General features: G+C 48.3%; 1 protein-coding gene across 5 annotated transcripts in view; it reads left to right on the top strand.

The window, feature by feature from the left end:
- FRMD4B (FERM domain containing 4B) overlaps positions 1 to 27,789 on the top strand; it is a 91,389-nt gene that overhangs the window by 6,328 nt on the left and 57,272 nt on the right. The window contains exons 1-3 of one of the 5 annotated variants that reach the window (XM_059856796.1): positions 6,485 to 6,726; positions 26,430 to 26,495; positions 27,186 to 27,280. In XM_059856796.1, coding sequence (XP_059712779.1) covers positions 6,565 to 6,726; positions 26,430 to 26,495; positions 27,186 to 27,280 — 323 coding nt within the window. In that variant the 5' untranslated portion in view covers positions 6,485 to 6,564. Of the gene's footprint in view, positions 1 to 6,484; positions 6,727 to 15,645; positions 15,702 to 26,429; positions 26,496 to 27,185; positions 27,281 to 27,789 lie in introns of those variants that run through there. The other 4 variants (XM_059856795.1, XM_059856794.1, XM_059856798.1 and 1 more) reach the window with 4 other exon arrangements.

The following is a 27,789-nucleotide window of genomic DNA, read 5'->3' as shown; positions in this document are numbered from 1 at the left end:
CAGCTTGGAGAGAAATTGCTTTTCCTGCCTCAGCTTGCCAAGGCAGCCACAGTCTCTCCCCCTGTGCTGTCACTTCCCCTGGATGCTTCCCAGAAGGACAGCCCTGAGCTGGGGGTTGGGGTGTCCTGCCTCTCACAGGGGGCTGGTGGGGCTGAATCATTTCCTCTGGCAGCTCTGTCCCAGGGAGGCTCTGGGTGAAGCCCTCTCTGTTGGTGGTGCCAGTCTCTGCAGCTCTGAGGATGCTCCACGTTTCCACCCTGTGCCATTTGATCTCTCCTTTCCTCCGGATGTGACCTGGGAGTAGAACCAAGAGCAGGATGGTTTCCCATGTCACTGGTGGTGACTGTCCCCTCCTGAAGGAGCTTTCCTTGAGAAGGAAGCCCTTCCCACAGAGCAGAGAACAAGAGAGTGGTTTTCCAGGGTCCTGCCCCATCCTGGAGCAGGGAAGGCAGTGTCACATCCTGAGCTGCTGTGCTGTGTCCCTGGGCAGGTCTCTGTGCCCAGAGAGGTGCAGATGGTGGTGCTGGTGGCTGGGTAGGTGTCAGCCTTCCTGCTGGTCCCCATCCTGCTCTACTGGCCATCACCCATGGGGCTGAGAAAGGACATAAACCTGTGTTTAGAAAGCATTCACAGGCTCTGTTCTGTGTGGTAGAGACAAATCCTCTTTCAGCTGGAGATCAAACTCTCTTCTCCCATTTCTTCATCCTTCTTTCCCCACAGCTCTGGTGTTTCTCCCTGCCAAGGTATCTTTTTGTTACAAACTGACTTTGAGGCTGTGAAGTTCTCCCACCTTAGAAATGTTGATAAAAAATTAAACACAATTTGTGTGTAGGTACATGTTAATAGTGACCTGCATTAGAAGTCCTGCTGCCAGATGTCACGTAGCCTCCTTGAGCACCTCACCTGATGGGGTGTTCGGACACGTGAGGTTTCACTGAAGGCAGTGGAGCTGTGCTAAATTACAGCCCTGCTGCACTGGCCACAGGGTATGGAGGAGCTGGGTTTGTGATCTGGAAACTGGGTGATGTTGTTCTGCTGGTGATAGCATGGTAGTGCAAGATGATAAACCCTGACTCGTGAAACTGGAGCATCTCCTAGTTGTTTTGAACCTGACCTGATTTTGTAGTTCTGGGTATGGCAGGTATGAAATTTGCTGTTTGAGGAATCAGACAGCAGCTGCTTAATCATCTATAAAGTTCAAAGACTGTGGCACTACATTTCTGATGTGAAGTGCTAATTAGTTTACTATGGAATCCAGACTGCAGGAAATTTGTGTTTCTGGCACAGTGGCTGTTCATCTTTAAAAATGTGTTCATCACAGTGTTATGTTTATATTATTAGTGTAGAGCAATATAGTACAGCCCAGGCTCTGTGAGAGGAGGGAAAACAGCAGCACCTCCTTTAGAAATATGTAAGGCTGATGTTAAATAAGCTTATTAGAGGCTGTGCCTCATCCAGAGAGGGGAGCATTAGGCATCAGCCTCCCTCTGGAGCTGTGGATCATTTTGGGTGTAGCTGTGGCTTTCAGCTGCCTCAGGCACTTGACACAGGTGCAGTTCAGTGGGCAAAAGCTGGGAATTGAAATTCCCATAAATTACTGATAAATAAATGGCTACACTGGATGCTGTTGTTAGCCTTAAAGGAGAGTAGCATGGCCCTTTCATTCTTTCTAAATTAAATTTTGATAATGTGAATGACAGTGAATAAATCTTAGTGGAAGTGTAGTTTCTGAGAGGTCCCCAAATTAGTGCTATACAAAGGATTAAACAGTTTAGTTAGAGGCACATTATGATTAATTCTTTTTGATAATCTCAAAGAACCAAATTGATTTGCAAACACTTTTACCAGAAGTTGAATCTTCCATCAGAAGCTCTCGATCAGGTCAGGCTGGATTACAGATTTATCCTGTGCACTGGTGCTGCTGCTTAAGCATCTTATGTACTGAGAGGTTAGAACATCAAAGAGAGGGTGCCCAGTGTCTGCATTTCACTTTATGTTTAAGTTGGTAATTAAGGGCCAGAGTGTAGCAAAACCGATTTTTGAAAAGTCACTTCATCTTTATTTGGGGTTAATTGCATTAATGCTCACAGCTTGACAGGCTTGGTTCATGACAGGAATTTAAAAAATAAAGTTGCAAGGGATATGCAGCCTTCAGCATTGTCTGAAAGTCCTAATTCCCAAGTAATCCTGTTGTTCATGCTCATGAAACTGCCTACAAAACAGCACCTTTGAGCTGTGCTTAAGTTTATTTTAAAAGGCAGTGTAATTGTGTGCTCTTGGCTTCTAACTTGAGCAAAATGGGAAGATTTTCATGCAGATCTGCACAGAGATTTGTACACAAAGGAGAAGCAAGTCTGGCTGAAGCAGGATGAAGTGGGGTTGCAGTTGGTTCCTGGTGGGAATTCAGAGGACAAGGAGTGTTTTGGGTTCTAGCACAGACCTCAGTGATGTTCTCATTGCCCTGAGCCCACCCAGGGAGTCAGGGCTTCAGGGCTGGAGCCCTTGGAGTGCAGGTAACAGCACATGTCAATAATGGTGTGTGCCATGAAACAGAATTGTCTCTCATAACTGGTGAGGGCTCTTTGTGGGATTTTTTTGTGTTCCCTGAACTTTACTGCTCGCTGTACAAAATGTTACAAATATTGGCTGAAATCAGGGTAATCAATATGAGTGCAGAGTATGGATTAGAGCATGTTTTAAAGCTCTGGTCAAGACAGACATCTGTGAGCCTGCAGAATTAGACATTTAATGCATCTGCACAATAACTCACCTTTTTTTGTGGAAGGTTCAGAGACTGAAAATGATCAAAGCTTTAATTTCATTTGCTATCACCAGGGACTTTGTGTGTGTCCTTTCCTGTATGCCTAATCAAAAGTCCTATCTAGGAGCAATACTTCATTGTAGATTTAAAGGCAGATTGATGCTCTTGTCCTCTGGCCTCACAGGCAGATGAAATCTTTATTCATGTGAACCTCATATGAGCAACTTTGAAAAGAGGAGAAGCAATTCAGCTAAGCCTGGTTCCATTAATTTTGGCGTAGAAGATAACATGCAAGGAAGCCTGAGAATCCACTTGGGATCATCTTTTCCTATTATGTTGGTAGCAAACCTTTGTTCTTTTTATTACTCATTATTCTGGATCTGCAGTCAATAATGTGAGGAGAAGCGTGAGTCTGCCACACATCAAGTATTCTGTTGCCTTTTCAAGTGACATTCTCCTTAGATCACTGTTGTGTAGGCTTATTCCTTATCAGCAGTGAATGCTGTGTTGTTCATATGACTGCACATCAAACAGACCTGCAGTAGCTGTCTCTTGTGCTCCCCTGACAGTGGTACATGTATCTACAAAGACATTTTCTGAGAGCTCTCTCCCCCTCCTTCTCCTCACAGAATAGAAATCTGGATGGTGCAGCCTTTGGAAACCACCTGGGTATTTATCCTGCTGGCTTTCCCTTGCTGAATTTTGTTTTCTGTTCTGACTCTAAGGAGCCTGGGTATTATTTAGGTATTTCAAACTAACCCACATGCAGTCAGGTTCTTGGAGTGGAAGTCAATAAAAGACTAGGACTGATGTGAATGGATAATTCATCAGCTGCATATAACTCCCCCCAAATTATCCTAAATTGCATTTAGCTGCTCTTTGCATCACAAAGTTCCTTTGTTCTTTTTATTTCTGTGTGTGTTTAACACTGTCCAGATTCAGTGGAAAGTGCACTCCTGTACTTGGGTCAGCTGGAAGGTGAACTCCAGTTGGGATTTAATGCTTGTTTTAACACCTAGGGATGTGAAAATGGGTGAAGTTGGTGAAGTTTCTGTTCATGAGACTGGACTTGAAGAATAAGGGTGAGGAGAAGGTTCTTGCCTTGCTCCAGCCTACCATGGAGCTGTAACTTTGCTGTAGGAGCATAAAGCCTGCACAAGGTGATGGGAATATTGATGGGAAAAGCAGCTGGGAGCAGTGAGGAGGGAAGGCCAGAGTACCTCTGGTTCTGCCTTCTGAGATGGAGCATCTGAGGCCATTGCTCAGGCTCACAGGAGCTTGTGAAGCATGAAGAATAACTGTGCAGAGCATTTAAGTTCAGTGTAAAGAGACCATGGGTCATAGAGCTATTGAAAAAAACCAAACATGCAAAGAAACCCAAACCCAAAAAACCTAGCACAAATCTGCTGTGCTCTGTTAAAAGAGAAAATCATCATCCTTATTTTTCAATCTAGTTAGGCAATGGGGGAAAAAGGCAAAGCAAAAAGGCACTGAGGGCAGCAGGCACAGCAAAAAACCACGTAAACTTTTCCTAGTGGGTTGGTTGGATTTTCCTGGCACAGGACAGTTCCCTGCACTGTTTCTTTAGCTACAAAGGTCCTTTTCTTTTCTTTTAGAAATGGCACTTGAAAACTAGATTTTTTTTTTTTTATCTCTGTGTTTAAATTTGGATATGACTTGACCGCAGTGAACAGAAGCCATTGGTGATTTTCCTGGCTGATTCCTCTCCAAAGCAGTGTTCTGTGAGGGAATGGCAATTCCAGTGCCCAGCCTGGCACTGGTACTGGCTCAGGGTATTGGAATAACCCCATGGATATTTGTCAACCACTCTCTCCCAGTGGAAGAGGGAAATCTTTTCTGTTCAGTACCTGTGGATTGCTGTCAAAGTCCTCTAAGCAAAGTGGTGGGCAACACAGGAGGAGGAGGAAGATTTTTTTTTTTGGTGGCTCCAGGCTCTAAGTAATTCCAGGGGATGATAAAACCCTTGCAGTGGGAATATGGATGCTGGATTTCAATGTAGAACCCAAATCTTTGCTTGTCTCTTGTTACAAGAAGCCATATCCTCCTCTGCTTGGGCTCACTTTGCAGCAGCTTCTTACCCTTTTGGAATATGGTTCTTGTTTTCTCCATGTGAAAGCAAGGCTTGGAGTGACCAGAACCCCCTGGCAACAGCACAGCCAAGGGATACCAGCGCCCAGAGGACCAGGGCTGCTTCCACTCTGTCATGCATGAAAGGGAAGAGGGAGATCTCGGAGACACGGGTCCAAAGCCTGTCTCAAACAGGCAGGCAGGTATCTGTCTGCAGAATTACATCACCCAGCTGCCACGGCAGCGCTCACGGCGTGCGAGCTCCTGCAGTTGGGAGCAGGCTGATGAATAAGAAATGAAGAGGGGTTTGTGAATGCTTCCACTGTGCCGTGGGCACACAGGGGTGTTCCTCCCGTGAGGACATTTGGGACGGGCAGGCAATGCCCTTGGGGAAGTTTGGGATTTAGCTCTCCCACCCAACCTGTGTGCAGGCTGTTCCTGCCCCTTCCCATTCATTGCACCGCACAAGAGTTTGCTCTTACAGGTCTGCCTTGCACATATCTTCTTTCCCAAAAAGCTTAGAAAGTGTCAAATCCTTTGAGAGGAGGTTTAAAAAGATTAACCATCCTTTGTCTTCCACCCTCCCTTAGCTTGTAATAGGGAAAAGTGCTCAAATGGAAGGGTCGGCTGGGGAGCTTTAACACTTTAAGCCCCAGGAGGACAGGGTGCTGTTTAATTTTAAACTGTCTCGAGGCAAGGCTGGAGTCTCTTGAGGGTTGTTATTGCAGTGTTTATTTGCTGCGGGCTGTTGTGAAGAGCTCGGCTACAATGCCCAGCTTTGTTTTTCTCATGTAGCAAGTGCTGTGTTAATGGAGTTAGTTTAAGAGTGGAGTTTAATCATCTCTTAAGCACGTTTTGGGTGTTTTACCCATATGATGCAACAGCCAAGGGGGAAGTGTTGAACAGAGGGATGACTCTGTGCTGTCGGTTAGAGCTGGAAGTCAGTGCATCTGTTTTACTGTAAGGCACTGGCACAAGTTGTGTTCAAAGCCAGGTTGGATGAGGCTCTGAGTAACCTGATCTAGTGGAAGGTGTCCCTGTCCATAGCAGCAGGGGCTTTGGGACAATATGAACTTTAAGGTCTCTTCCAAGCTATTCTATTTCTGCAGGACTGATCCGCCACCCTCCCCTCCTATCTCCCCCCCGCTTTCCTCCACTTGCTGGTTCCCAGAAGTGCCTTTTTCGAGTAGGATTTCTGCTGTATAATTTGAGCACGGGCTCAGCCGCGAGAAAACGATGACAGCTTTGTTCCCTGTATAGCGGATAATGAGGTGTTGGAGGCAGATAGCTCGGGATTCGTGTGTGCAGCGCCTGCCCAGCTCACTGAAGTGCGGCAGCGCTGAGCGCCGGCGAGCGCCTTCCTCTCCTCCTGCAGCATCTAAATGGGCTTGTTGTCGGGGCATATGGCAAAAGGGTTAACATTTAATTAGAAAACATCGTGGTAGCTAGTGGAGCTTAACAGAGCTTTATATAAGCTGCTAAGGACAAGGCTGCTGTGTGAGCTGCTGGTCGGGCTGAGCTACTGCAGCCGCTGGCGTCAGGAGCCGGGGCATGCCTGGGAATCTGCCCAGGAAGCGCCGTGAAAGAGGAGTTTGTTTGAAGGCTTGACCCTGGCTCTGTGCAGCAGAATAAAGCCGGGTAGCAGCCTGATGCCAGGCGTCTGAGCGAGGCAGCCCCAGCAGCCGGCGGGCTCGGTGTGCCCAGCGGAGCGGCCGATGGCTCCGGTGCTGATGTGCGGCGTGGAGGATGTGCTGTTCAGCGGCAGCCGCCTGCTCTGGACCGTGACGGTGGCAGCGCTGCGGCGGTGGTACGCGGCCCGGCTGCGGGCGTGCCGGCAGGCGCTGCGAGCCTGGTGTGGCCTCCGCGATGTCTACCAGGTAAAAAAAAAATACCCAGCTCAGCCTCACAGCTTTTCCTTGCAACAGCATCCCGGCACCTGCCCCGGTGCGTGTTTTCTCTCCGGGCTGCCTCCTCCGTGCGAGGTGGCTGCGATGGGGTGAGGAGCATCGAGGCGGCGCTGGGAAGGTGCTCGGAGGGTCCCGAACTGGCTCTGAGCTGGTCCCGGTGCTGCTTTCGAAGTGCCGGCTCTGTGCCTGCGTTCAGGGGTTGGGGGAGATGTTTTCTGTGCCAAGTGCGTTTTGTCAGTCAATCCACAAGTGTTTTGGCAGCCAGCTGCCCCCCATATGACACCCCCTGGGAGCCCCTCTTGCTGCTGTCACCATCCTTGCCCTCGGGATTTTGGGGCAGAGCTCCGGGGTGTCCTCTCTGCCTGTGCCCTCTCCCATGGGAGAGACTGGCTGTGGCTTTTTTTGCCGTGTTTGTGTCACTGAATAGCGGCAGCTTGTAACGTGATAGTCCTGTGCATGGCAGAGGGATTGCTGCTTGGGAGGATGCAGTGGGTCCTGCCATGGCAATTGGGGGGCTCCCCTTAAGCACAGCCCTGTACTTGCAGCCATTGTGGTGTCCAGTTGCAGTGAGGGTGGTGCCACCTTTTTCGAGTCTGTTGTTGCTGGCAGTTATTTATGTCTGTGTGTCTGTATTTCTGTCTCTCATGTGAACTTGGGCTGCATGCCTGCTCTCAGCCTCACTGTGTGTGTTTGCTACACCAGGGTGAATGTTTCAAAGCAGCTTCTCCCCTCTCCCTGGTGTGTTGCAATACAGAGAATGACACAGCTGGTAGCAAACCAAAGCTCTCCAGAGCCACCAGGATGCAACTTCCATGGGAAAGTCCTCATGCTAAGAGGACATCTGTGCCTGTTTAATCCTAAAGCGATCTGCTGGTATTTAGCTTTAGGGAGGGCTCAGGAGTGGGAGAGCAGCTTTGCAGTGGTGAATGTACCTTGGGCAGGTCACATATGGAAACGCTGTGTGGTGTGTCTGACACAGGTGTCACTGTCCATAAGGATCCATATAGGGATCATGACTAGTTAGGGAATGCAGGAGTAAAGGTGTCATTGCTCTTTGCCCACCTTTACTGACCTGTAGGGATGTGGTGGGATGCAGCCCTGACTCTCTTCTTCCTCTCTAAGTAAAATCCACCTACACCTGTGCTGTGTGGGTGTTGTTTTCAGGTCCATTCACATGAAGAGAATGCAGCCTAGACTTCCTTCCCTATCCACTGCATTCCCATAGAGGTAAAACTCCATCCCTCCAGGGCTGGAATAAAGACTCAGTGAGGACCAGCTCAGACAGCAGCTGTATTCAGCCTGTTCATCATACTCTGATGTCTGGCTTGAGGTGAAAAGAGATTTTTTTTTTCCATACAAAGTGTAGCTGTATTTCTGTAGCTGTATTTCTGTATTTACTGTGTCCTTTTGGTTGCTTTGTCTTGTATTTTCTTTATGAAAAGCATCACTGACATATGCCAGTGTCTGAAAGTGGGGATGTGAAAATGGATGAAAAGAGGAGATTGGTTCTTCTCTCATCCTACCAGGCAGACCTTGAGCCAGGGAAGTGGAGAGGGAGTGCCCCTTCCCCTCTGCCCACAACTTGTCCTGCTGGGGACAGGCAGGGACCTGTTGCTCCTCACCTGCTGCTCTGAGAGTTTTCTCTGGGAGGTGAAACCTGGCAGGAGCAAAGCAACTCTCACATTTTAACATCAGGAATTTGCTGGTGGTAATTTGGGGTGTATTAAAGTGAGATGGCTGAAGGAATGCCCTGCAGCTCTTCCTTGTTGGGTTGTGTAACACTTTGCTTTTTGTGCTGAAGTCTTGGCTCTCAGCTACTCAAGCCTCTGGCTGAGTGCAGTGAGTGCAGGACTGAGCACTGTTAAAGGTCACCCAGCTGCTCAGATATCAGAGCCTTGCAGGAATCAAATTGGTTTTCCTAATTTCTAAGTACTTCAAGCTATGGAAACAGCTAGAGACAGTGGCTGGGTGACCCCTGCATACAGGGAGGGGAGCCACCCTGGGTTACATTTCTTGACCTCAGGCTCAGTGGAGCAATACAGGAGCAACAGAAGCAGTGCAGAGCACTCCATGGGGCTGTTTCTCTGAGGAAGTGGATGTTGCAGTGTCTGTGGGACAGGACTCTAATCTTGGGTGTGAGATTTTGTGTCCTGTCATTATCACAGATCCTGCATTGTCTTGAGCAAATTGTTTTCCTCTGTTCCCCTGTTCTTTGGGGAAAGGGTATAGCAGCACTCCTCCCTGCCAGGGATTCTATTTGTCCTCTCAGAGTTGTCCCCAGAAGTCCTGTAGTTATGAAAACACCTTTTTGCTCTGTGTTCTTATTAGCATTAGCTCCTGGACAGGTGCTTAAACATTTCCCACCTTGGCTTCATGGAGAGCACTCACATTTCTGTAGCTCCTTTGCATTCATATTCCAGATGTGGAAAATACCATGGGTTTCACATAGAGGTTCTTTTGGCTAAACAAGGGCTTTCCCCCTCTCTGAGGGTTCCCTGGACTGTGCATGACGTGACAGACCAGGACACCAGGCAGAACTCAGTGCACTGAGCTGCATGCAAGGGATGAGCAGGGCAGGGTGAGGTGACAGGCACTCAGTGCTGCTGATCAGCTCTGGAAGCCTCAGTTCCTTTGCTCAGTATTTGAGGGTCACATTCTGTGGGCCAGTGGCTATTTTTGTGTGAGTTGGATGCTGCCAGTAAGTCTCTATTTAATCACCAGTACATTTTTGTGGAGAAAGGAAAGCAAGCAGGATTCCTTCTCCTTGGGGCAGGATTCCTTCTCCTTGGGGTGCTGCATGTGTTGTTGTGGTGAGGGGGATTTTTAGTCTTGTTAAAATCCAAACTGCTTGGTAGCCTGGTGGGAGAGCTGAGCTCGAGCTGCAGCACAGAGAAGCCACAAACACCTTTGTGTGTCTGAGCAGGGTCCCAGCTGTGTTTGGGAGCTGGCAGGTGCAGAGGTAGTCACAGGGCAGGCTCAAATCCTCTCTGCCAGCATAAAGCCCTTACCTGCCTTAGCAGCTTTAAGCACAACTAAAACCCACCCCAGCAAGCACAAACCAGCCTTTGTCAGTCACCTTCTCCTTAGCCTTTGTGTTTCTGGCATGTGTATGTGGGAAACCTTTTCCAAAGTTTTACCTGTTGCTTCACCTGGGCACTGGCACAGGGAGTTCACCCCAGCCCAGGCACTTCCCCAAGCTGATCCTTGCTCTGGGATGCTTCCCATCATCTGTCCCACCTGCCAGAAGAGAAGGGGGTGTCCTGCTTGCCCAGAGCCCATTCATCTGGAGGAGGTTGTGAGCCAAAGCACTGCTGGGGTTTCCCGTTTCACTCTGAAATAACCCCAGACCCTCAGGAGGGGAGAGGCTGCACAGTGTGAGCTGATTCTCTGAGCCCTTGGGTTGTGTGCCAGGGAACATTGTCTTGTCCATGGCAGGGAGCATTTAAAGCCTGTCCTAGAAATAACAGATTTGCAGAGACAGCTGATGGAAAAGCTGGCACAGGTCTTTTTTCTAACAGCAGCAAGTCAGTAGGAATTATTGGGGCTGTTAGGGCTTGGGAAAATTCCTGGAGGAGAATTTGATGTAGAAACCTTTACTCAAGGGTTCCCATTTCCTACCAGAGAAAGGACTGAGGGCTGTGTTTTGTTTTGGAGCTCTGGCACATAGTGCTGTGGCTTTGGGGGTCTTTCCAGAGCCCTTCCTGATGCCTGAGATGGGACAGCATGGCATTTCTAGGTGTCCTGATGATGCTATTCCCAGAGAAGGCTTTCTGCAGGACCCTCCTCATGCTGGGTTTATAGGCCACCTGTCTTAGATTTAATTATAGGGCAGTAAAACCAAGCAAAATTTTTATATAAATGAGGTTAATGAGCAGCTGCCAAGCCAAAGACTTCTAGAATCAACATTTATCCTGTGTCTAGTTACCTGCATTACCACTGGCCTGGTTTTCCTTGGGGTACTGACACGAAGTTTTCCTTGGGATATCAATGCCAGTTGCCACCAGTACATCCCACAACACAGTGATTCCTCAGTGTGGTCAAGCAGGAATGGGACATGGCATCAAAGTCTATTTAATGATGCAGCTAACTCTTATAAAGTAAAAACTGGTCAAGTGAATGGTTTAGGGTCAGGGTTGGATGTGTGTCAGTCAGACTGCTCCATGCAAAGTGGTAAAAAAATTGGGAAAACTGTTCCCAAACTCCCTGCAGAATACAATGGCACGTTGTGATGGATCTGCTGGATGTACAGCCACATAGGGGAGCATCTCTGTGATTAAGCAGTTTAGGAGTAACTGAAATTATCAGTTGCCCTGGTAATTAGCTGATAAATTATGGCATAGCAGTGTCAACTTTTCATATGGGTCTTTTGGACACAGTGCTTTTTAACCTCTGAAAGGTCATTTCCTCTGCATGAAGTAAAAAATGTTGCTGATGAAGCACAAGAAATCAGCTTTGTCTGTGTGTCTGGCCCATGGTACCTGGGGTGGGAGAGGAAGTGGCTGCCTTCTGTTTCCTCCAGTGCTAACGTAGTTGGTTTGGATAGTGAGCACCATGCTTCCTCTGCTGCCACACCTTAACTTTCCATTATGAAAAGTGCTGACAACAAATTGAGATGCCTTTTTTCATTTCTCTTTTCACAATGATGAAAAGCAGTGTTGGAGAGAGGAGCAGAGGGAGAGCACAAAGCTGGGGCTGTGTTGTCAGGGCAGAGCTTTGTTCCACACCAGAGAGACCCCAGGAGTGATGCTCAGCAGAAGCACCTCAGGTGTTCTTACAGGTCAGGGCTTTTCAAAGGGAGCTTGAAAAACTTTTTGAGGACACTGATTAAGTGTCTGTGTTCCTTCAAAGATTTCAGCTTGTGCACTGGGGATTACTGGTTACTCTGGAAAAGCTTTGCTCTGGCTGCTTTCATCCAGCTGTTTTTCTTTGTGAAGGGATCTGATTTAATGCAGTGATGCTGTTCCTGTGTCACCTGCAGAGCTTTGGCACTGCTGACACTCCCATCATGTCCAGAGCTGGCATGGGGAGCTGTCCCCGTGGCTGGGACTTAGGGCACTGCCTCCTGACAGCTTAGAGTTAAACTTGGCTCTGCACACTCCCAACAGCAGCTTTCCAGAGCTCTCTGCCAGCTCCATTTCCATCTGAGCTCATGATACGGCGTTTTCTGTTAGAGAGCCGATTCAAACGAAAATATGATTTCTGTTTTATGGCTTGTCCCTCTTCCCTCACTGACAAACTTCACAACCAGCCTGTGAACTTCATCTCATTTCCTTCGGGGTGTCACGGTGCCAGTTTCAAACAGTGCCTTCTATTCACAAACCTCTTGGGCCTGTATAAATATTTTCCCCCTCGATGTGACGCAGCTCACAGAGAACGTTGGATTTCGAATGTCGCTGGCGCCGCTTCTCAGAGGCAGCAAGTCCTGCACAAAGGTGTCACTGTATGAGCCTGCCTGGATAAATCTCCCTTCTGGCCCTTGCAGAGAGGCAGGCCAGCTTGCTCTGACTGGACACAAACTGTATGGAAAGGAAAATAAAAAGTGTTTCAGGCACGTGCTGGTTTTTCCAAGCTTCATTTTCATCCTCCTGTGTGGTTGTCTCTCTGTCACCCCTTTGGCTGGCAGCACTTTGTGATCTTGGATGGACTGTCCATGTGCTTAAAATAACCCTGTGCTATCTTTGTCCCCTCATTTTCTGAAAATCAGGCCACCCCTCATACAGTCTGCGTTGCTCTTTAAACCTCTGAGTCATAATTAGTGATTAGCAATTCTACTAATCTTCTGTACAGATGGAGGCCAGTTCATTCTCAGAGACTGCAAAGAGGATAAAGCTATCAGTGCTGGAATATATTAGCTTAAATACCCTCCCACACACAAATACACATGTACACTTTTCCCCACTAATTGATCTGTCATTCATTCAAACATGCACAGGGGTGTGTTGGGGAAGGAGGTGGGGAGAACAAGTGTCATCAAAAAGCTGAGAAAAGTTTGAATGTGCTGGATTTAGCCATTAAAAGTCATCTTTGACAGTTCAAGCAATGCTAGGATTAAGACTGATGTTTCTGTTGCTTTTCCAGCTGATTTGGGGTGGGTGCTGCCCTGGAGATGGGTGCCCCAGCGTGCATCTCCCTGCTGGCCACAGGAGTGTGGTGCCAGCAGAGCTGGGAATGGGGCTGGAGAAGTCACTGCACTTCCACCCATGGCACTGCTGGTGATGTGCTGCTTCCTGAGCATCCTGGCTCCACCTTTGCTTGGGCCAGTGGTTTCTGGGCAGGGAGATGTGGGCTGGGCAGAGGGTGTGAGGTTGGGAGCAGGATGGTAGTTAAGCCATAGTGAAAGTGGCAGTAATTCCTCTCTCATATCAAGCTCAGTGCATCTGTTCACCTTGCTGTGGGGGGGCTGGGGGTGCTGCATTCCCTGTGGGGTCACCCTTCACTAAAGGGTTGTGGCACTGGGGGGGCTGAGGGGTGCTGCATTCCCTGTAGGGTCACCCTTCACTGAAGGGTTGTGGGGCTGGGGGTGCTACATTCCCTATAGGGTCACCCTTCACTGAAGGGTTGTGGCACTGCTGTCCCCAAACCCAGCTCATTGGTGCCTCAGAGCTGCAGAATTTCCCTGTGCTCAACTCCAGCAGCTTCCTACCTCTTACAGGTGTGCTGTATTTATTTTAAACTCTAATTTTTCTCAGTTAAAGTAAGTTCTCTGTACAGCTGAACAAACCACAGCTCTGGTCTGTTTGTTTGGAAGCCAGGGATCCTCTGAGGAGCTGTGCTCTTCTCCCTCCTCCAGCTATTCCTGTCATTGTGGTTATCCCAGCAGGGCAGAAGCTGGCACCACCCAGGTAACCTTCACATCATTTCTCTAAGGAAACATGACTCACTGTCTATTTTCCATCTTATTTTTGGGGCTTTGGAGTCTGTTTTGGAGACAAATACAAGTTGGTTGCTCTGAAATGCCCTCCCAAAACTGTTTCTTAAGTTGCTGGTGCAGTCTGGACCAGCTGGCTGGACCTGACCTGGCACCCTCCTGCCTGATGTGGGGCCAGCTTATGGTTTTTTCATGAAACCTGTGATATTGAGCATGGAGTGGAAAGCTTTTGTAGTCTCATGACTATGAGAATGTTGGCTTTTACCAAGTAACTTTGGGAAAAAAGACAACTCTTTTGTCTGCAGCTGTTGAAGGGGTGGTTGTTTGATCAAAGCTGGTTCTTCTGAATTAAACAAGGAGGGTGAGACACCTCTGGCACCTCACTGCATCCTGGTGTCTGGGGTAGCTGCCCCTGGAGGTGTCTGGATTGATGGTTGTTCAGGGAGAATGTGAGAGAATGCTCTCCCAGCATTGTTGGGAAGGCTCTGTCCTCACACAGTCTGCAGTTTCATGGAACCTGTTGTTGGCCTCAAACACTGGGCACAGAGCCTCCTGTTTGGGGGACTTCAGCTGGGCCAAGGGGCCTCAGGACCTCTGAGGAGAGGGAGCCACATCTCTGAGGTGGTGCTGTCCAAAGTTTGACCCGTTTTCATTCTGGGAAAAGCAAGGTAGTTCGTTCTAGGTGTTGAACTTAATTTTTTTTCTATTAGAAAAGATCCCTGGATTTTAAAAATTGGGTTGGGAGAGTCTTCATAGTTTGTCCTCTGTGTGCATCGTGATCAGTTGAGAGCATAAATAACTGAATAAGAGCATTCAGATTTTTGAAGTGACTGCATGTGTAAATGTGAGACTTTGTGCCTCTTCTGTGCCTGCCTGAAGGTCAGGTTGGAGTTCTGGAAGTTCCAGCTTCCTGAATTTGGGTGCACAGTTCTTTGTTGTTCTGGTTTTTCCATTTTCAGTGAAAGCAGTGTCAGTTGTTTGAGTTTTCTTTGAGGAGAGCAGTTTCAGTGCCTGTGTGACTCCTGTGCTCTGCCTGACACAGTTACACAGTGTGTGCAGCCTTGTGGGTTGGTGCCCCAGTGGGGAAGGAATCAGGGAATCAAAGCAGAACTCAGTGTTTGGCACACAGAGAGCAGCCTGCAGAGGAGCAGCAGAAGAGCAGGTAGATGATTTACTCCTCTGCCAGCAGCAGAGTGCACTCCTGTGGAGCAGGAGCAAGTTCACATGGATGGCCAAGGCTGTGTCCATCTCCCAGTGCCCTCCCCAGAGTGCAGCCCCCAGGTCAGAGCAGCAGACCTGTGCTTTGGAGAGCAGTTTGGGAAGTCAGTGGGATGCTGTACCTGGGGGTGTCTGTTGCAGGGAGGGACAGTGGAGGTATCAGTTGATGGGGTGAGGGTGGCTGTGCTGAGCAGAAAGCTCTGGTTAGCTCTGTCCCTGTGTCCCTTCAGATGGGTTAGTCCCTGCTGCCACAGGGCTCAGCCTTGCTCCAAGGGGTTCAGACTGGGGGTGGCTTGAAGTTTTAATGCTGTGCCAAGTTTTTACAGAAAAGCCCCTCCTGTCCCTGGATAGGAGTGTGTGGGGTGGAGAAGCTGGGATGGGTGAGAGCAGCTCCCAGAGAGCACAGAGCTGCCAGCATGGGGGTCCTCAGCCACTGCTGTGACACAGGGACCATGATCCCACACCAAGGTGTCTCCCTGCCCCAGGACTGCCACCTTTGGTCACTAATGCTTGTTTATTCAGTTTTGTTTCATAATTAAGGGGTTAATATCACAGACAGGGGAAAAAACCAGAAACAACACACAATTGTAATGCTTTCCCATTTTTAACAATCCCATTTCAACCCCTTGTGTCCCCTGACTCACTCTGGCAGGGCTTTTGTTTCTGAATCTGTAATCAAAGCAACAAACACTAAGGTCACTTCCTTCAGATTGTATGGCAACGGAAGAAGTCCGGGCTCGTGTCTCCCTTCTTCCCCCAGCTCAGATGTACAGAAACATGAAGGCTTAGTGCATGCTCACTGGGAACACTCCTTGGGCTTCTCAAGTCCATTTAAACCAGCAGGCTGTGTAATGTGGAGGTAAGAGGCTGTATTTTAATTTCTGATGCTTAGCAGTGACAGATAACGTTATTGAGTGCTCCTGCAGTGTGTCCCGAGTTAAACATCGTGCAGAGCTCGGAGCTGTGAGCCCCGGAGAGCCAGGAAGCAGCACAGAGCAGAGAAAGTTTGGGGTGGGGTAGGTTGAAACCTTTCTGCTTGCTCTTCCCTTGCCTTGAAGGATCAGTCCATAAAAATTTCTGTGTGTCTTTTGCACTCCATTGAGGAGATAAGGGGCTGTTTGTTTATCCCAGCATTTACAGCTGCTTTTTCCTGCCTTTGTTGTAAATGCTGCCTTGGCTACTTCAGCGAAGGGCTAAATCCAAGCTGGATTCTGGTCACTTTGCTGCAGCTGGAGCAAAGATCTCTAACTTCTGGTTAGAGAGAAACCTCTTTTCAGAGATTACCCTTATGGGCTGCTCTGAGATATGATTTAACCTGAACAAAGCACAGATTCATGAGTGCCGAGCAAAGGCGGTCGGCGCCTGGTACAGTAACTCCTTTCAGCATGCAACTGTTAAATATCTCCTCGTGAGGTCCCCTCCTCTCTCACCCCCTAAAAAACCCTTGGGAAGAGGTGGCCTGGAGGTCCTCTCCTCTCTCATCCCCTAAAAAACCCTTGGGAAGAGGTGGCCTGGAGGTCCCCTCCTCTCTCACCCCCTAAAAAACCCTTGGGAAGAGGTGGCCTGGAGATGCAGCAGTGCACACAGAGCTGGGGGGTAACGGCTGCTGAGAAAGAGCCTTTGATCCAAGGCACTTGTTTTGCTTTAGAAGTGAAATGTGGAACCATCTGGATGAGCCCCCTGAGTGCCTGGCAAGCTGCTGGCACTGGCAATGTTGGCTCCTTGCCCCCACAGAAACGCTGCTGGCTGCCTGCTCCAGCCCATACCCACTATTGTGACTTCTCTTGCTTTAATTATTTGCTCTCTGCATTTTTTTAAAGAGTTGCAGATTTAAAGGACTTGTGCTTTAGCTTTCTTTTTAAATTATTTTTCATCTCCTCCTTACCTGATGTCAGTCCCAAGCTGGCATCTGGGTTCCTGAGGGGCTGTTGCCAAGCATGAGTGGCTGGAAAAGTCCAAGGGGGGGATGCTGGGTGCAGGGACCTGGATGGGGCAGGAGAAGAAGAGATTCCAGATGACTTTAGAGGATGAGATGCTGCCTGGAGGGGATGGCACTTACTTGGTCAGGGCTTGCTCTGCATGTGTCTCCTGCTTTGGGAGCCTTCCCTCAAAAACCCAACTCAGGGGTGAGCAGGGAGGGGCTGGAGGGGTCAGAAGAGCATCCTGTGAAAAGCCATCAGGAATGGGGGAGAGGCAAAAAGGCATCAAGGGCAGCGTGTGGGTCTCCAGGGATGTGAAACAACTCTTCTCTAAGGGTATTTTTTTCATCTTCTGTAACTATTCTGTAACAGGGAAAGCTGAGTTTGTTTGAGTGGGTCAGGGATGGCTTCTGGGGTGAGGTAAAACTCAGGAGTTACCAGAATCTCTGCACAGAACAAACCCTGAGATTCGTGTTGTGGAGACTTAAGCAAAGAAGCTGGAGCTGAGCTGCTTTGCCTCCTGGCTGGGGAGCAAAGGTCAGGACAGGTCACAGGAGGGCAGGTGGCCACTCCTGCCCCACTGTGGGCCCTGCTTATTCAGGGACAGAGGATGCTGCTGCCTCCAGGCAGAGCTCCTGCATGGGCAGCCCCTGCATTTGTTGTGTCAGGTAGCAGCAGGAAAGCACTCTGATCCCACAGGAGACCTTTTTCCCCTGAATGCCCAGGAGATTGCACTGGAACAAGCCACCCCTGTGGGCTGTGTGCAGTAATGACCTGCTGCAGTGTCTCAGCACTGCTGGTGATAAGTTTGTCTCCAGCAGACACAAATTTACTGGCTGTGTGCTGCCAAGGAAAGCAGATGTTGGATTTCATGGACTTGATATTTGTGGCAGATTTCTACTGATTGTTTCCCATTAATTTTCCAGATAGTTTTTTTTAAATAGCATTAGTGTAGAGTTGCCTTCCTGTTCTTTTCTCCCTGTTGTTTTAAATACACTGCAGAGTGCCAGGAATGGAATGTCAGCACCCCTGGAGTGACATGAACTGTCCAGTTTTCAGTTTGAGACACCTTTAAGGAGAAGTCTCCTGCAATAAAGGTGCTGATCCTTCAAGAGGATAGCCAACCTCTCCCTTCTGTCAGAGAGACTCAGCATCTGTGATAACACTGCCAGAGAGGTCCTGTGGCCTTGGGCAGTGCCAGGAGAGGTGAAATGCTGCCTGGGTGCTGCTTGGCAGCTGGAAAGTCTGGGGCCAGCAGAGCCAGAGTGCAGCAGCAGTTCTTCCCTCTGCCTCCTGCTGCCTGTGCACTGGAGTGCTTTCATCCTGTGCTGGTGCACAGTGAGCAGCCCCTGCAGCCCCAGGTGGGATGGAGCAAAGGCAAGAACAGGAAAAAGCCATCAGGAAAGGCAGCCACACTGCAAGATTTCCTCCTGGGGAGGAGAGGGGTGAGTTTTTTATACTGCACACTTCTGGTTGGGAGCAAGAAGCTGTAATTCTGCTGCTTATATTTTACTCTTGGCAAAGGACTTTAACTCCTGGCTGGGTTACTGAATTTATCATTTTGAGGAAGATTGAATTAATTTGTTTCCTGGGTTTTAATTTATCGCTGTTCTTTGGTTTTGTTCAGTTTTTGGGGATCTTATTACAGCGTGCTCATCATTATTTCTGAGGATTTTGGGAGAAGAGGATGAGATTTAGAGCCCCACAACCTGTTCTGGTGAGTGGGATCTTTCTAGTAACCCCAAGAGGCTGTGCCTGTCATCTTGTACAAGCCATCAATGGAGTGAATGAAAGAGTCCCTTAGATCTGCCATCCCCTGCAATGAGGAATAATAGAATAAATGGGGAAAAGAGGGTTGCATGGGAAGTCTGTTGGCACGTGGCCCTGCAAAGCCCCAGTGCCTGCAGTGAGGGAGAGCACTTGGGCTGTTCCTGTGCCAGACTTTTTCACTGGCTCAGCTGGTGGGGCTTACATGAAAGTCAGTTGATGCTCTGCAGGAGCCAGTTTTCTCATCCTATCTCCAGCTCTCATGGCTATTTTAGGAAGGTGCCATGCAACCCAGGCAGCCTCTCAGCCCCCTGTTCCAGGCACTGTTTTATCTCCAGCTTATTGCCAAACTTTAGCAGAGCCAACATTTCCATGTAGAGCATCATCAAAGGGGCTTCAAAGTGCAAAGCTTGCACTTTTCCCTGGCCTGTCTCATCTTAAAACATTTCTGTGCCTGTCGTTCAGTTGTGGCTCTAAGTGTCTGTCCCTGCCTGGCTGGTGCTGAGAAAGAGAATATCCTGAGGCCTGGGAATGGCTCTGCACAGTCCCTGAGTTGCTGTGGTTAAACATCAGATGAGTGTGCAGAGCCCAGGTGGCCTCTGCAGCCCTTGGGAGGGGTGGGGGTGGCTCTTGGAGTCACCTGGTTGGTCCTACAGGATGGTTTGCCAGAGCACAGAGGATGAAAGATGTAGCCAGCCACTGTGGAGCATCACTGGCTATTTAACATTAGGCAGATAGTGGCTTCTGTTAAAGGTTAATAGTGAGATAACAAATGATTTAAGGCAAAACCCTGACCCTGCTAAAATTAATGGCAAAATTAATTGACTACACTGGAGACAGGACTTCAGCTAAAGGCTTCTTTATGGCTTGAAGATTAGGAAGGAGAGGCAGCATGTCTGGAGACATGGTCTGCCCCCATAAAGCTGGGGGGAGCTCTGCCACTGCCCTGCAAGGGATCACTGGAGGTTTATTGTGTCTGTGTGAGCCAGACTCTGGTGTTGTGGCAGGAACACACTGGCTGGTGTGAGCAGAGACTGAGGAAACTCGAGTTTTTGGAGCCAGAGCTGTCCCACTGGGCCCTGCAGGAGGTATCAGTGAGTCCAGAGGGGAGGGCACTGCACTGCTCTGAGGCAAAGGAGCTGGTGGAGAGGCACACAGTGGGGTGGGATGTGGCAGTGGCTCAGAGCAGTGCTTCCCCTCCTCAGATCTTCACTCGTGGGAGAGTGGAGCATTTCCAATCCTCATCCATCAGTTTCACCCTGAGCACCTCCCACCATGGGACACTGAGAGGTGGCAGCCACGCTGGTCAGGGCAGACCTGTGGCTGCAGACAGGCTCCCCAGAATGTGCATCATGGTGTTTTTGGAGATCTGTGCAGATTGTTTAAAAAGCTTCCACAGCAATACTGGTATAGCCCCAAACTTCTGTCTGTTATTTTCCTGCTTATTCCTTCAAGCTGTGAGTGGCTCCAAGTGCTGGAACATGATGAAGCTTTGCTCTCCCAACAGACACACCAGGAAACTCTGAGGTCATTTCAACCATTATAACTTTTTCCCTCTTCCCCCCAGCTGCATGCAGGCCCCTTCCTTCCAGAAGGACAGGCAGAGGCTTTTATTTTCCTGAGATGTGCCTGCCTAGGGCAGCTCCTTATGGCAAGAGATTGTTGCATGTGATTGCACATTTTGATCAGGCTGTGCACGTTCAGGGCCAGACATAAGCTGGCTGCTTGTACCAAAGTCTGTGAAGCAGGGCTGATCTGAGGAGCTGATCCTAAATGCCTTCAGAACCAAAGGAAAAAAACCCACCTCAATGCCAATGAAAACCTGAAGTGTGGGGGCTTCAGTATTAAGCTTTGAAATCTCTTACAGGCTTATGAGTTACAGAAGAGAAGTTTGGATTTAAAAAAAAGAGCCTTTACAAGAAATTACTGGTGATGCTTTTATGGGTGGTAAAGTGCAGCTCAGGTAGGGATTTGGACATGGAATCCTTTAGAGATCCAGGCTGGTGCTGTAGGCTTGTGCACCTGGAAAGCAGAGCTGCTGCCTCTGTGCCACTGCCCAAAGCAGGATGGAGGCATTTTGGGATGCCCTCCTGGCTCAGGCTTTGTGAAGTCACTGTGCTAAGGGACAGCATTGCCTTCTGGGAGAGGGAATTTTGCTTTTTGTTATCTGTATTATTCTCCAGTGCTCTGACTGCCTGAGCTGCTGTGGTGTGCCTGTTTCTGGAATAAATGAGCCAGTTTTTATAATCTATGTACTAATGATGTGCCACAGTCCAATTTCTCACTTTTCACACTGCAGGTTTGAGGCTCTGTGCTGGCCATTTATGTAGTGAAAATGGTTCCTCTTTCTCTCTCATTACTGGATGCATCAGTACAGGTGACTTCTTCCTGCCTATAAAATATCTTCTGGAGCTATTCACCTGCCAGTGAAGTTTAATTTCACTTTAATTAATCCATGAGCCAGGAGCTCATGGAAATAACATGCACAGTTCAGTGCACCTGGGACCAAATCCCTGGTGTCACCCTGGGATGTTTCCAGGAGCACCCAGGCCTGAACAAAGGGATTTATCTCAGGAGAAAGGAAAGAGGAGAACTGGGGGGAGAGTCCAGAAGGCTTCTCACGGAATTCAGAGCATTAGAGGTGTGAAGCCTTGCTGGATGTGGGTGGTTTTAAAGTTCTGCTGATGAGTATTTAGGGGCTCAGCCCCCCTGTCCCTGGCAGGTTGCACTTACTGTGAGTGCACACATGGGCTGCTGAGCCCAGACCAGGGCACATCCCCAGGGAGAGCAGCTGGGCTGCAGGACAGGGCTCTGAGCCCATCACTGGCAGACACAGCTCCCAGTTTTGTCTTAATTATGTGCAGCTTATGTGTAATCCTCTCTTCTTTGGCCAGAGAGTTTGTAGGGTTTGGGTTTTGTTGGCTCTTTTTATTTTTTTCCTTTGTTTTCTTTCTTTAGACCTTAAACTAAAAAAGGCTTAAAAATAGAAGTCAGTGACAGAATGGCCAAGTGACTTCTTTGTAACTTGTCCAGTTCTGGGAGGGAGAAATCTGACCTGGAGGGAATACAGCACATTGGGGTTTGCTCCTGACCCAGACTCTCCATGATTCTCCATTCCTAAGCTTCCCTTCAGGAGATGTGTTATTCTGACAGCTTTTTTTTTTTTTTTTTGGCTTAAGGATGTTTTTGGGGTTTTTTTTTTTGAGATTTCCTGTTTACACCCTGTCTAATTACTCTTTTTTCTAATTTTTTCCCTAACGGGATGACACACATGGATGTCTAAAAATATTACATGTAACAACCAGCTTTGCATAAGGAGGATGTTTCTGGCCAAGAGAAATAGCATAAATATCCTGCATGTGCTTTTTTCCCAAATAAACATTCAGGCTTAGGATATTGTAGGGAATTGGTCTAAGTAGCCAAGAAGTAGGTTTTGTTTTCTCTGCCTTGCTGATTTTCTTTTTAAAGGATGGATGTTTTGGAAAATCTGCTTTGATGATTTTAGGTGGAGAATTTGTCCTATTTTTTTTGTGACAAAAAGGGAGCACAACATGTTGTTTCCTCCCAGCTAATGAAACCTTTATGATAATGCTAATTTTCTTCGTAGAGCTACAATCTCACCATATGCTTGAATTTCCACACATGAATATGCTGAGAATTGTTTGTTTCCCTTGATTATTTGCCTTTTTTGCTGAAGATTTGGGTGAATCAGATTCTTGCTGACAGCCTGTAAATTAGGAGAGCTGCAGTATTTTGATGTAACTGTGTTTCTACAGTGGAAAGTGTCTCCTTTCAGTCCTCTCAGTTTTTGAGGTTTTGCTGCTTACTTGTGTACAGAGAATACAGTTGAATTTGGGATGCTGGATTTTTGTTTCCCAGTCTCTCAGTATGGTTTTGCCAAAGATAGGGCTGTGTAATGTCTCTCTCCTAATTTCCTGTTGGGAATGAGATGAGACACAGAGATGCTTCATGAATTTTATGCTGCTACTTCTTTTACTGGATAATAGCTCAAATATTAGCAGGCTTTTAAAAATAACTGCTAAGATGACCGGTTTGGAGGCATGTTGCAAAAATTGTTCATTTGTACAGACAATGCCAAATCAATGAGAATAAGCTGAAAACAGATGTGTGTGTGTATAAATATCTCAAGACTGTTCACAGCAGCTCTTGACTGAGGCAGACAGCTGTGCTCATCTCATGATGGATTGGTCCAACACACAGAAAATCAATTATATTGTTCAGATTAGCAGGGTATCCTGAATTAAAGATGAAAGAAAATATATCAGTGAGGGCTCCAGGGCTCTGGGTTTTTGAGGAGCCTGGTGCCCTGGGAGTTGGGACACAGCACAAGTCCCTTCCCACAGCCTGAGGAAACAAACCTGCAAGCGGATGTGCTGTGGGGAATAAATCAAATAAATCACACCAGTGTCACTGGGGGAGTTAAAAAGGAGTCCTTTGCTGCTCTGGCTCCAGGAGCTCAGAGTCTCCAGCTGCTGAGCTGGAGGCACCTTTCCTTGGCCAAAATTCATGGATGAAAGTGATGGAAGTCTCTTCATGAAGCTCTCCATCTTTTTTCCAGGCAAGAGGATGGGACCAGGTTATTGGTACCTGTGACAGTGCTGTGGCATTGCTGTGCCACAGTCATGTCACACCTGGGGATTGACACTCCAGAGCCTGTGAGGTGAGCTTGCAGCTGCCACAGCTTCCAAAGCTTTTGGTTCCACCTCCTGTACAGAAGAGGGTTGTGAAATGTGAGTGTTGCCCTGTACCTCAGAGCCCTGTCTGCACAGGGAGGCAGCTGGATGTGAGGAGAGAGTTGTCTCCTGGAGATGACCTCTCTGGTGGGCGACATTCCTGGTGTAGGATGGGCTTGTGCTTCCCTGTGGTAGTAATTTGGAGTGATTTTCATCTCATTGTAAGGACAGGGTGAGCCAAGTGATCTGCTCTCTGCCCCATCAGGAATGGGGTGGGGATACTTGGAGTGAGCTCCTGCACAGCTGCAGCAGCCAGGGTGCTGGGGCTGAAGCTTTGGGTGTGCAGGAGGAGGAGAAGGGCTCAGGCTGTCCAGGCTTTGTTTTGGGATTGGAGTCTGCAGATGCCAAGCTGATGGTCACACCAGCAGATCTGTGTTCCTTGAGCAGGCTGTGGTGGCTCACAGTGAGTATCCCTGTGTCTCATCCTGGCTGGAGGAGGTGTCTTAGCAGGAATGTGGCCCTCAGGTGTTCAGGACTGGGCTGGGGGGGCAGAGGGATGCGAGCAGCTCTTCTCAGAGCTACAGCCACAGGCATTTCATGGCTCTGAGCCTCGCTGTCCTTTGTGATGATGTCCCCAAGTGTTCCTGGGGTGACATGGCCACAGAGCTCTGGGGATGCAGGTGGGGGCTGCCAGGTTTGTCACAGCAAAGGCTTTGTCACTGGGCACCTTGGCATCTTCTGCAACCTCTTCACTAAGCTTTCCAGCACTCTGGGAAGTGGATGTGTGATTTCCAAGGAAAGATTCCTGGTGACTCAGGTTTTAAATGTTTTCTGTGTGTATATTTGTAAATGAGACTTCTAAACTGTTTCCTTATGTTGTCTCGTCAATAAAATCAGGGATAATTATGTCTTGCCTATCTTCAGGGCTGTTATGAGTTTTATTTACTTTTAAGGTGCTTTGCAGTTGCCTTGGATAGCTGAATTGAAGCACAGATGATGCTTGGTATTTCTTTTATGTTTTCCTTTCAGGTACCTTTCTTTCTCCTCAGCACGAGGCTTTGTGGATGTGTTTGCTCTAACAGAAACCTTTTTTTACTTAAAAACAGACAACTGAGGCAATTAAAACAGTCAGAAGTGATTGATGTGATTTCACTGGGTGAAAGCTGAAGCAGCTCACAATTAAATAATGGCAACCCTTGTGCTATCTCAGAGCAACAGATGGGGAATGATTTAAAAACAGTATTGGATCCGACACTTCGCAACAGGGGCAGATTGGTAACAGTGTGTCAGAGCCAGAAATCTGCTGCACCTTGAGGGGTGTGCTGGTGACATGATTAATTGATGGTAATGGGCAACTTAGTTAGGAGCCTGCTATGGCAGCCCTTCAGCTCTGGGGAACAGTTGGAGCTGGGAGTGGATCATAATGGATTTAAGGGCTCTGGGTGCTGTGTTTGGGCAGCAGAGACATCTCAGGGAGCCTGCTGCAAGCTGGAGTTGGGGTGGTGCAGCTCTGCTTCCAGAACCAAGGGATGAATTTTGCTGGAGGTGGTACCTTGCTGGGAATGCAGGGCCTGGGGGTTGATGCTGTGCAGGGTGCAGCACCAGGGGATGCAGCTGTGAGATCACTGCTGGCTCCAGGGTGGAGAAGCCTTGTGCTCTGAGCTGCTGCGTGCAGTGTGTCGCTGCTCCTCTGGCACCTCTGCACAAATTCATGTTTGCAGCAGTAAGACAGGCAAAGGAAGGGATTTCTGTCCTCTAGACTCGCTCTGCAAGCAGTCCTTGTACCAGTGCTGCTGTTTTGGTGGGCGGTGTGATGCTCAGCAGTGCCCAAAGTTGCCGGTGCTGCAGCCCAGCTTTCCAGGACACTTCAGGGAGTTGTGCCTGCAGACTCTCATCTCTGCCCTGCCTGCAGAGCTCCTCAGGAGGGCACTCCCTCTCGGCTTCTGGTCCAAATGAGCTCAAAGAGCTGGGACAATGGAGCTTTGTTGCTGTGGGTGCTGGGGCAGAGGGCTGGCTGGTGACAGAGGCAGCTGTGTCTCGGCAGCCCTGGCTGTGCAGATGGGGGCAGAGCTGCGAGCTCTCTGCAGTTCTGCTGTGATCACCTGGAAATTGTGTTTATTTTTAAGTCTCTGCAAGGCTCGGGTGTGCAGTGTGCACAGGAGCAGGAGGTGATGAGAGGGGCTGATGGCACTACAGCTCAGCCCTGTCCTTGTCCCTGTCCCTTCAGAGCCAGAGGGATGTGAAAGGGGAAACCATTGCATGTTGCTGTTTAATCCCTCTGGGAGCCGCTGTCTAAGCAAACACCCCCGGCCTCTGCTCACAGATCACAATTTATAGTCGGCTGGGAGCTTGTGCTGTCAGGAAAAGGAGTTACTTTGAGGTTGGGAGAACAAATATGAGAGCCAGATTTCCTTCACCAGCTCTCACCCAGAGAGTGTTGCAAAGCTGGTCCTCACTGGAGCTGCTGAAAGGCCCAGAATTAGAACAGATATTAAATAATGTAAAAGCTTTCATTGAAATGTATTAGATTTCAAAGGGCAGATGCTAAAAGGGCATAATAGGCAGCTATTTCTGAATTGCTCGCCTGCTAAAGAGAGGAAGAGAGTTTGCAGGAGATAAATGTGACATGAAGGAGGTGGTTCAGATATAGCATCAGAGGTTGCAAAGCTCATCCCATTCTTAGTGATGCAGTTCAAGCACCTTCTTGCTGTGTGCAGCTCCTATGTAAGAATCCCATGGAAGTGATGATTTTCAGTAACTGCCCAAGTGAAAAAGTGACTGTGCTGGTGGAGACTCACAGGTCGATGGACCAGATCTGGGCTGACCCATCTGCAGGGAGGGTTGGATGGATCTGGGTTTCCTGGGTCCCTGGTCATCTCCTCCTCACCAGAGCAAAAGCCCTGGGTTGTGGCACTGGCCAGGCTGGTTCATCCTCACATTTAATTCTCACAGCATTTATGGGTTTTTTGATCTGATCCTAAGTGCTGCTAAGCACCTTTAATTCCAGCGTGGAGTTGACAGGAACTGCAAGTGCTGAGGCAGCTCCCAGATGGAGTCCTTGGAGAAGGACTCGGGTACAGAGTCAATTCCCTTATCCATCAAAATCAGTCACTTGCTTCACCCTGCCCTTGTCCCCAAGCCTCACATGCTCTGGTGCAAGGCAGGAGTGCTGCTGTTCCTGACTGGGCTGTGCTGCTGTCTTTGCAGATGACCGAGGGCCGGCACTGCCAGGTGCATCTCCTCGATGACAGGAACTTGGAGCTGCTGGTTCAGGTACTGACCTCGCTCTTCTGGGGACTGGCAGCCAGTGCCAGGCTTCTCTGCTTGTTTTCATTTTGGGGCTGAAGTGAGGGTTGAAGACAGGTTGTACTAGAAAAACTCAGAGTGGAATAGGTGTGCTGAGGCAATGTGTGCTTCTTCTGATTTGCTGAAGGATTTCCCCTTGCATCATGGGCAAAATATCTGCCATCAGTTCTGCATTCACTTTTTGCTTTCACCAAAATTCATACAGGATATTAAACACACCCATTGTGGGGGTGTTTTTTGTCGTTCAGATGAGAAGAAAAACTCTGGTTTTGAGGATGTTTTTTTCCCCATAACAGAACTCAAAGCACGAGATGCTCCACTACATAATATTTTCTTAATTGGAAAATCCTTCCTGCCATAAGTGCAGGAAAGCCTGGATGCTCCCTTGTCCCCCAGAAAGAGGAAAACAGCACTCAGTTTGTGCCCTTCAGCTTAATGTCATGGATTAAGCCCAGAATTGCCTCTCCATGCTCCACATATCCCACACAGCTCCACTGAGACACCCTGAGTCTGATATATCACTTTGTACTCACTTGTACAACAGGGTTTTAGCATGGCCATGTGTACTTAAATGTCAGTATTTGCACAGAAAAAAAAAAAGATTTTTATTAAAAGCCTGGACTGAAATGAATAAAATGGATTTTATTCTTTCAACAGCCCAAACTTTTGTCTCGGGAGTTATTGGATCTGGTGGCCTCACACTTTAACCTGAAAGAAAAGGAGTATTTTGGGATAACATTTATCGATGACACGTGAGTGTGTGTATTTATTTAAACAGCTGTGTCACTATTGCAGTGTAAAACCTTATCTCTGATACCGTGGCAGCTTGGCATGATGGAAAAATTTCTTTTTCTTTCAAAGAAGAAAGAGTTTCCTACCTTGTGCTTGTGCTGCTTGGCTGGGGAGAGGGGAAGGCACAAACCAGAAAATATTTGGACAATATCTTCTGGGCACAAACCAGAGAATCCTTGTAAAATATTTTCCTGATGATTTCACATTTCATATTTGTCTCACACAGTGAAAAAAACTGATTCAGTGATAATTTCCCATGTGAGCAGCCTCAGCTTTCCTGCTCTGCACTTTTAGTAACAACAAAAAGGTTTTGCATTTATTTCCAAAATGGATTGCTTTGCACCTGAATCTCAAATACATTTTTGAGCCTTTTAACCCCAAATTTCCCGAGCAGAGGGAGCTGTGAGGTCAGTCCTGCCCAGGAACCCCTTTGCTCTCTCTGAGCCTGGCTGTGATGCTGTGGGAGATC

Source organism: Haemorhous mexicanus, chromosome 11, assembly GCF_027477595.1.
Source record: "Haemorhous mexicanus isolate bHaeMex1 chromosome 11, bHaeMex1.pri, whole genome shotgun sequence".
Lineage (NCBI taxonomy): Eukaryota > Metazoa > Chordata > Aves > Passeriformes > Fringillidae > Haemorhous > Haemorhous mexicanus.
Note: the sequence above shows the minus strand (reverse complement) of the source record. Positions and strands in the feature narration are given on the sequence as shown.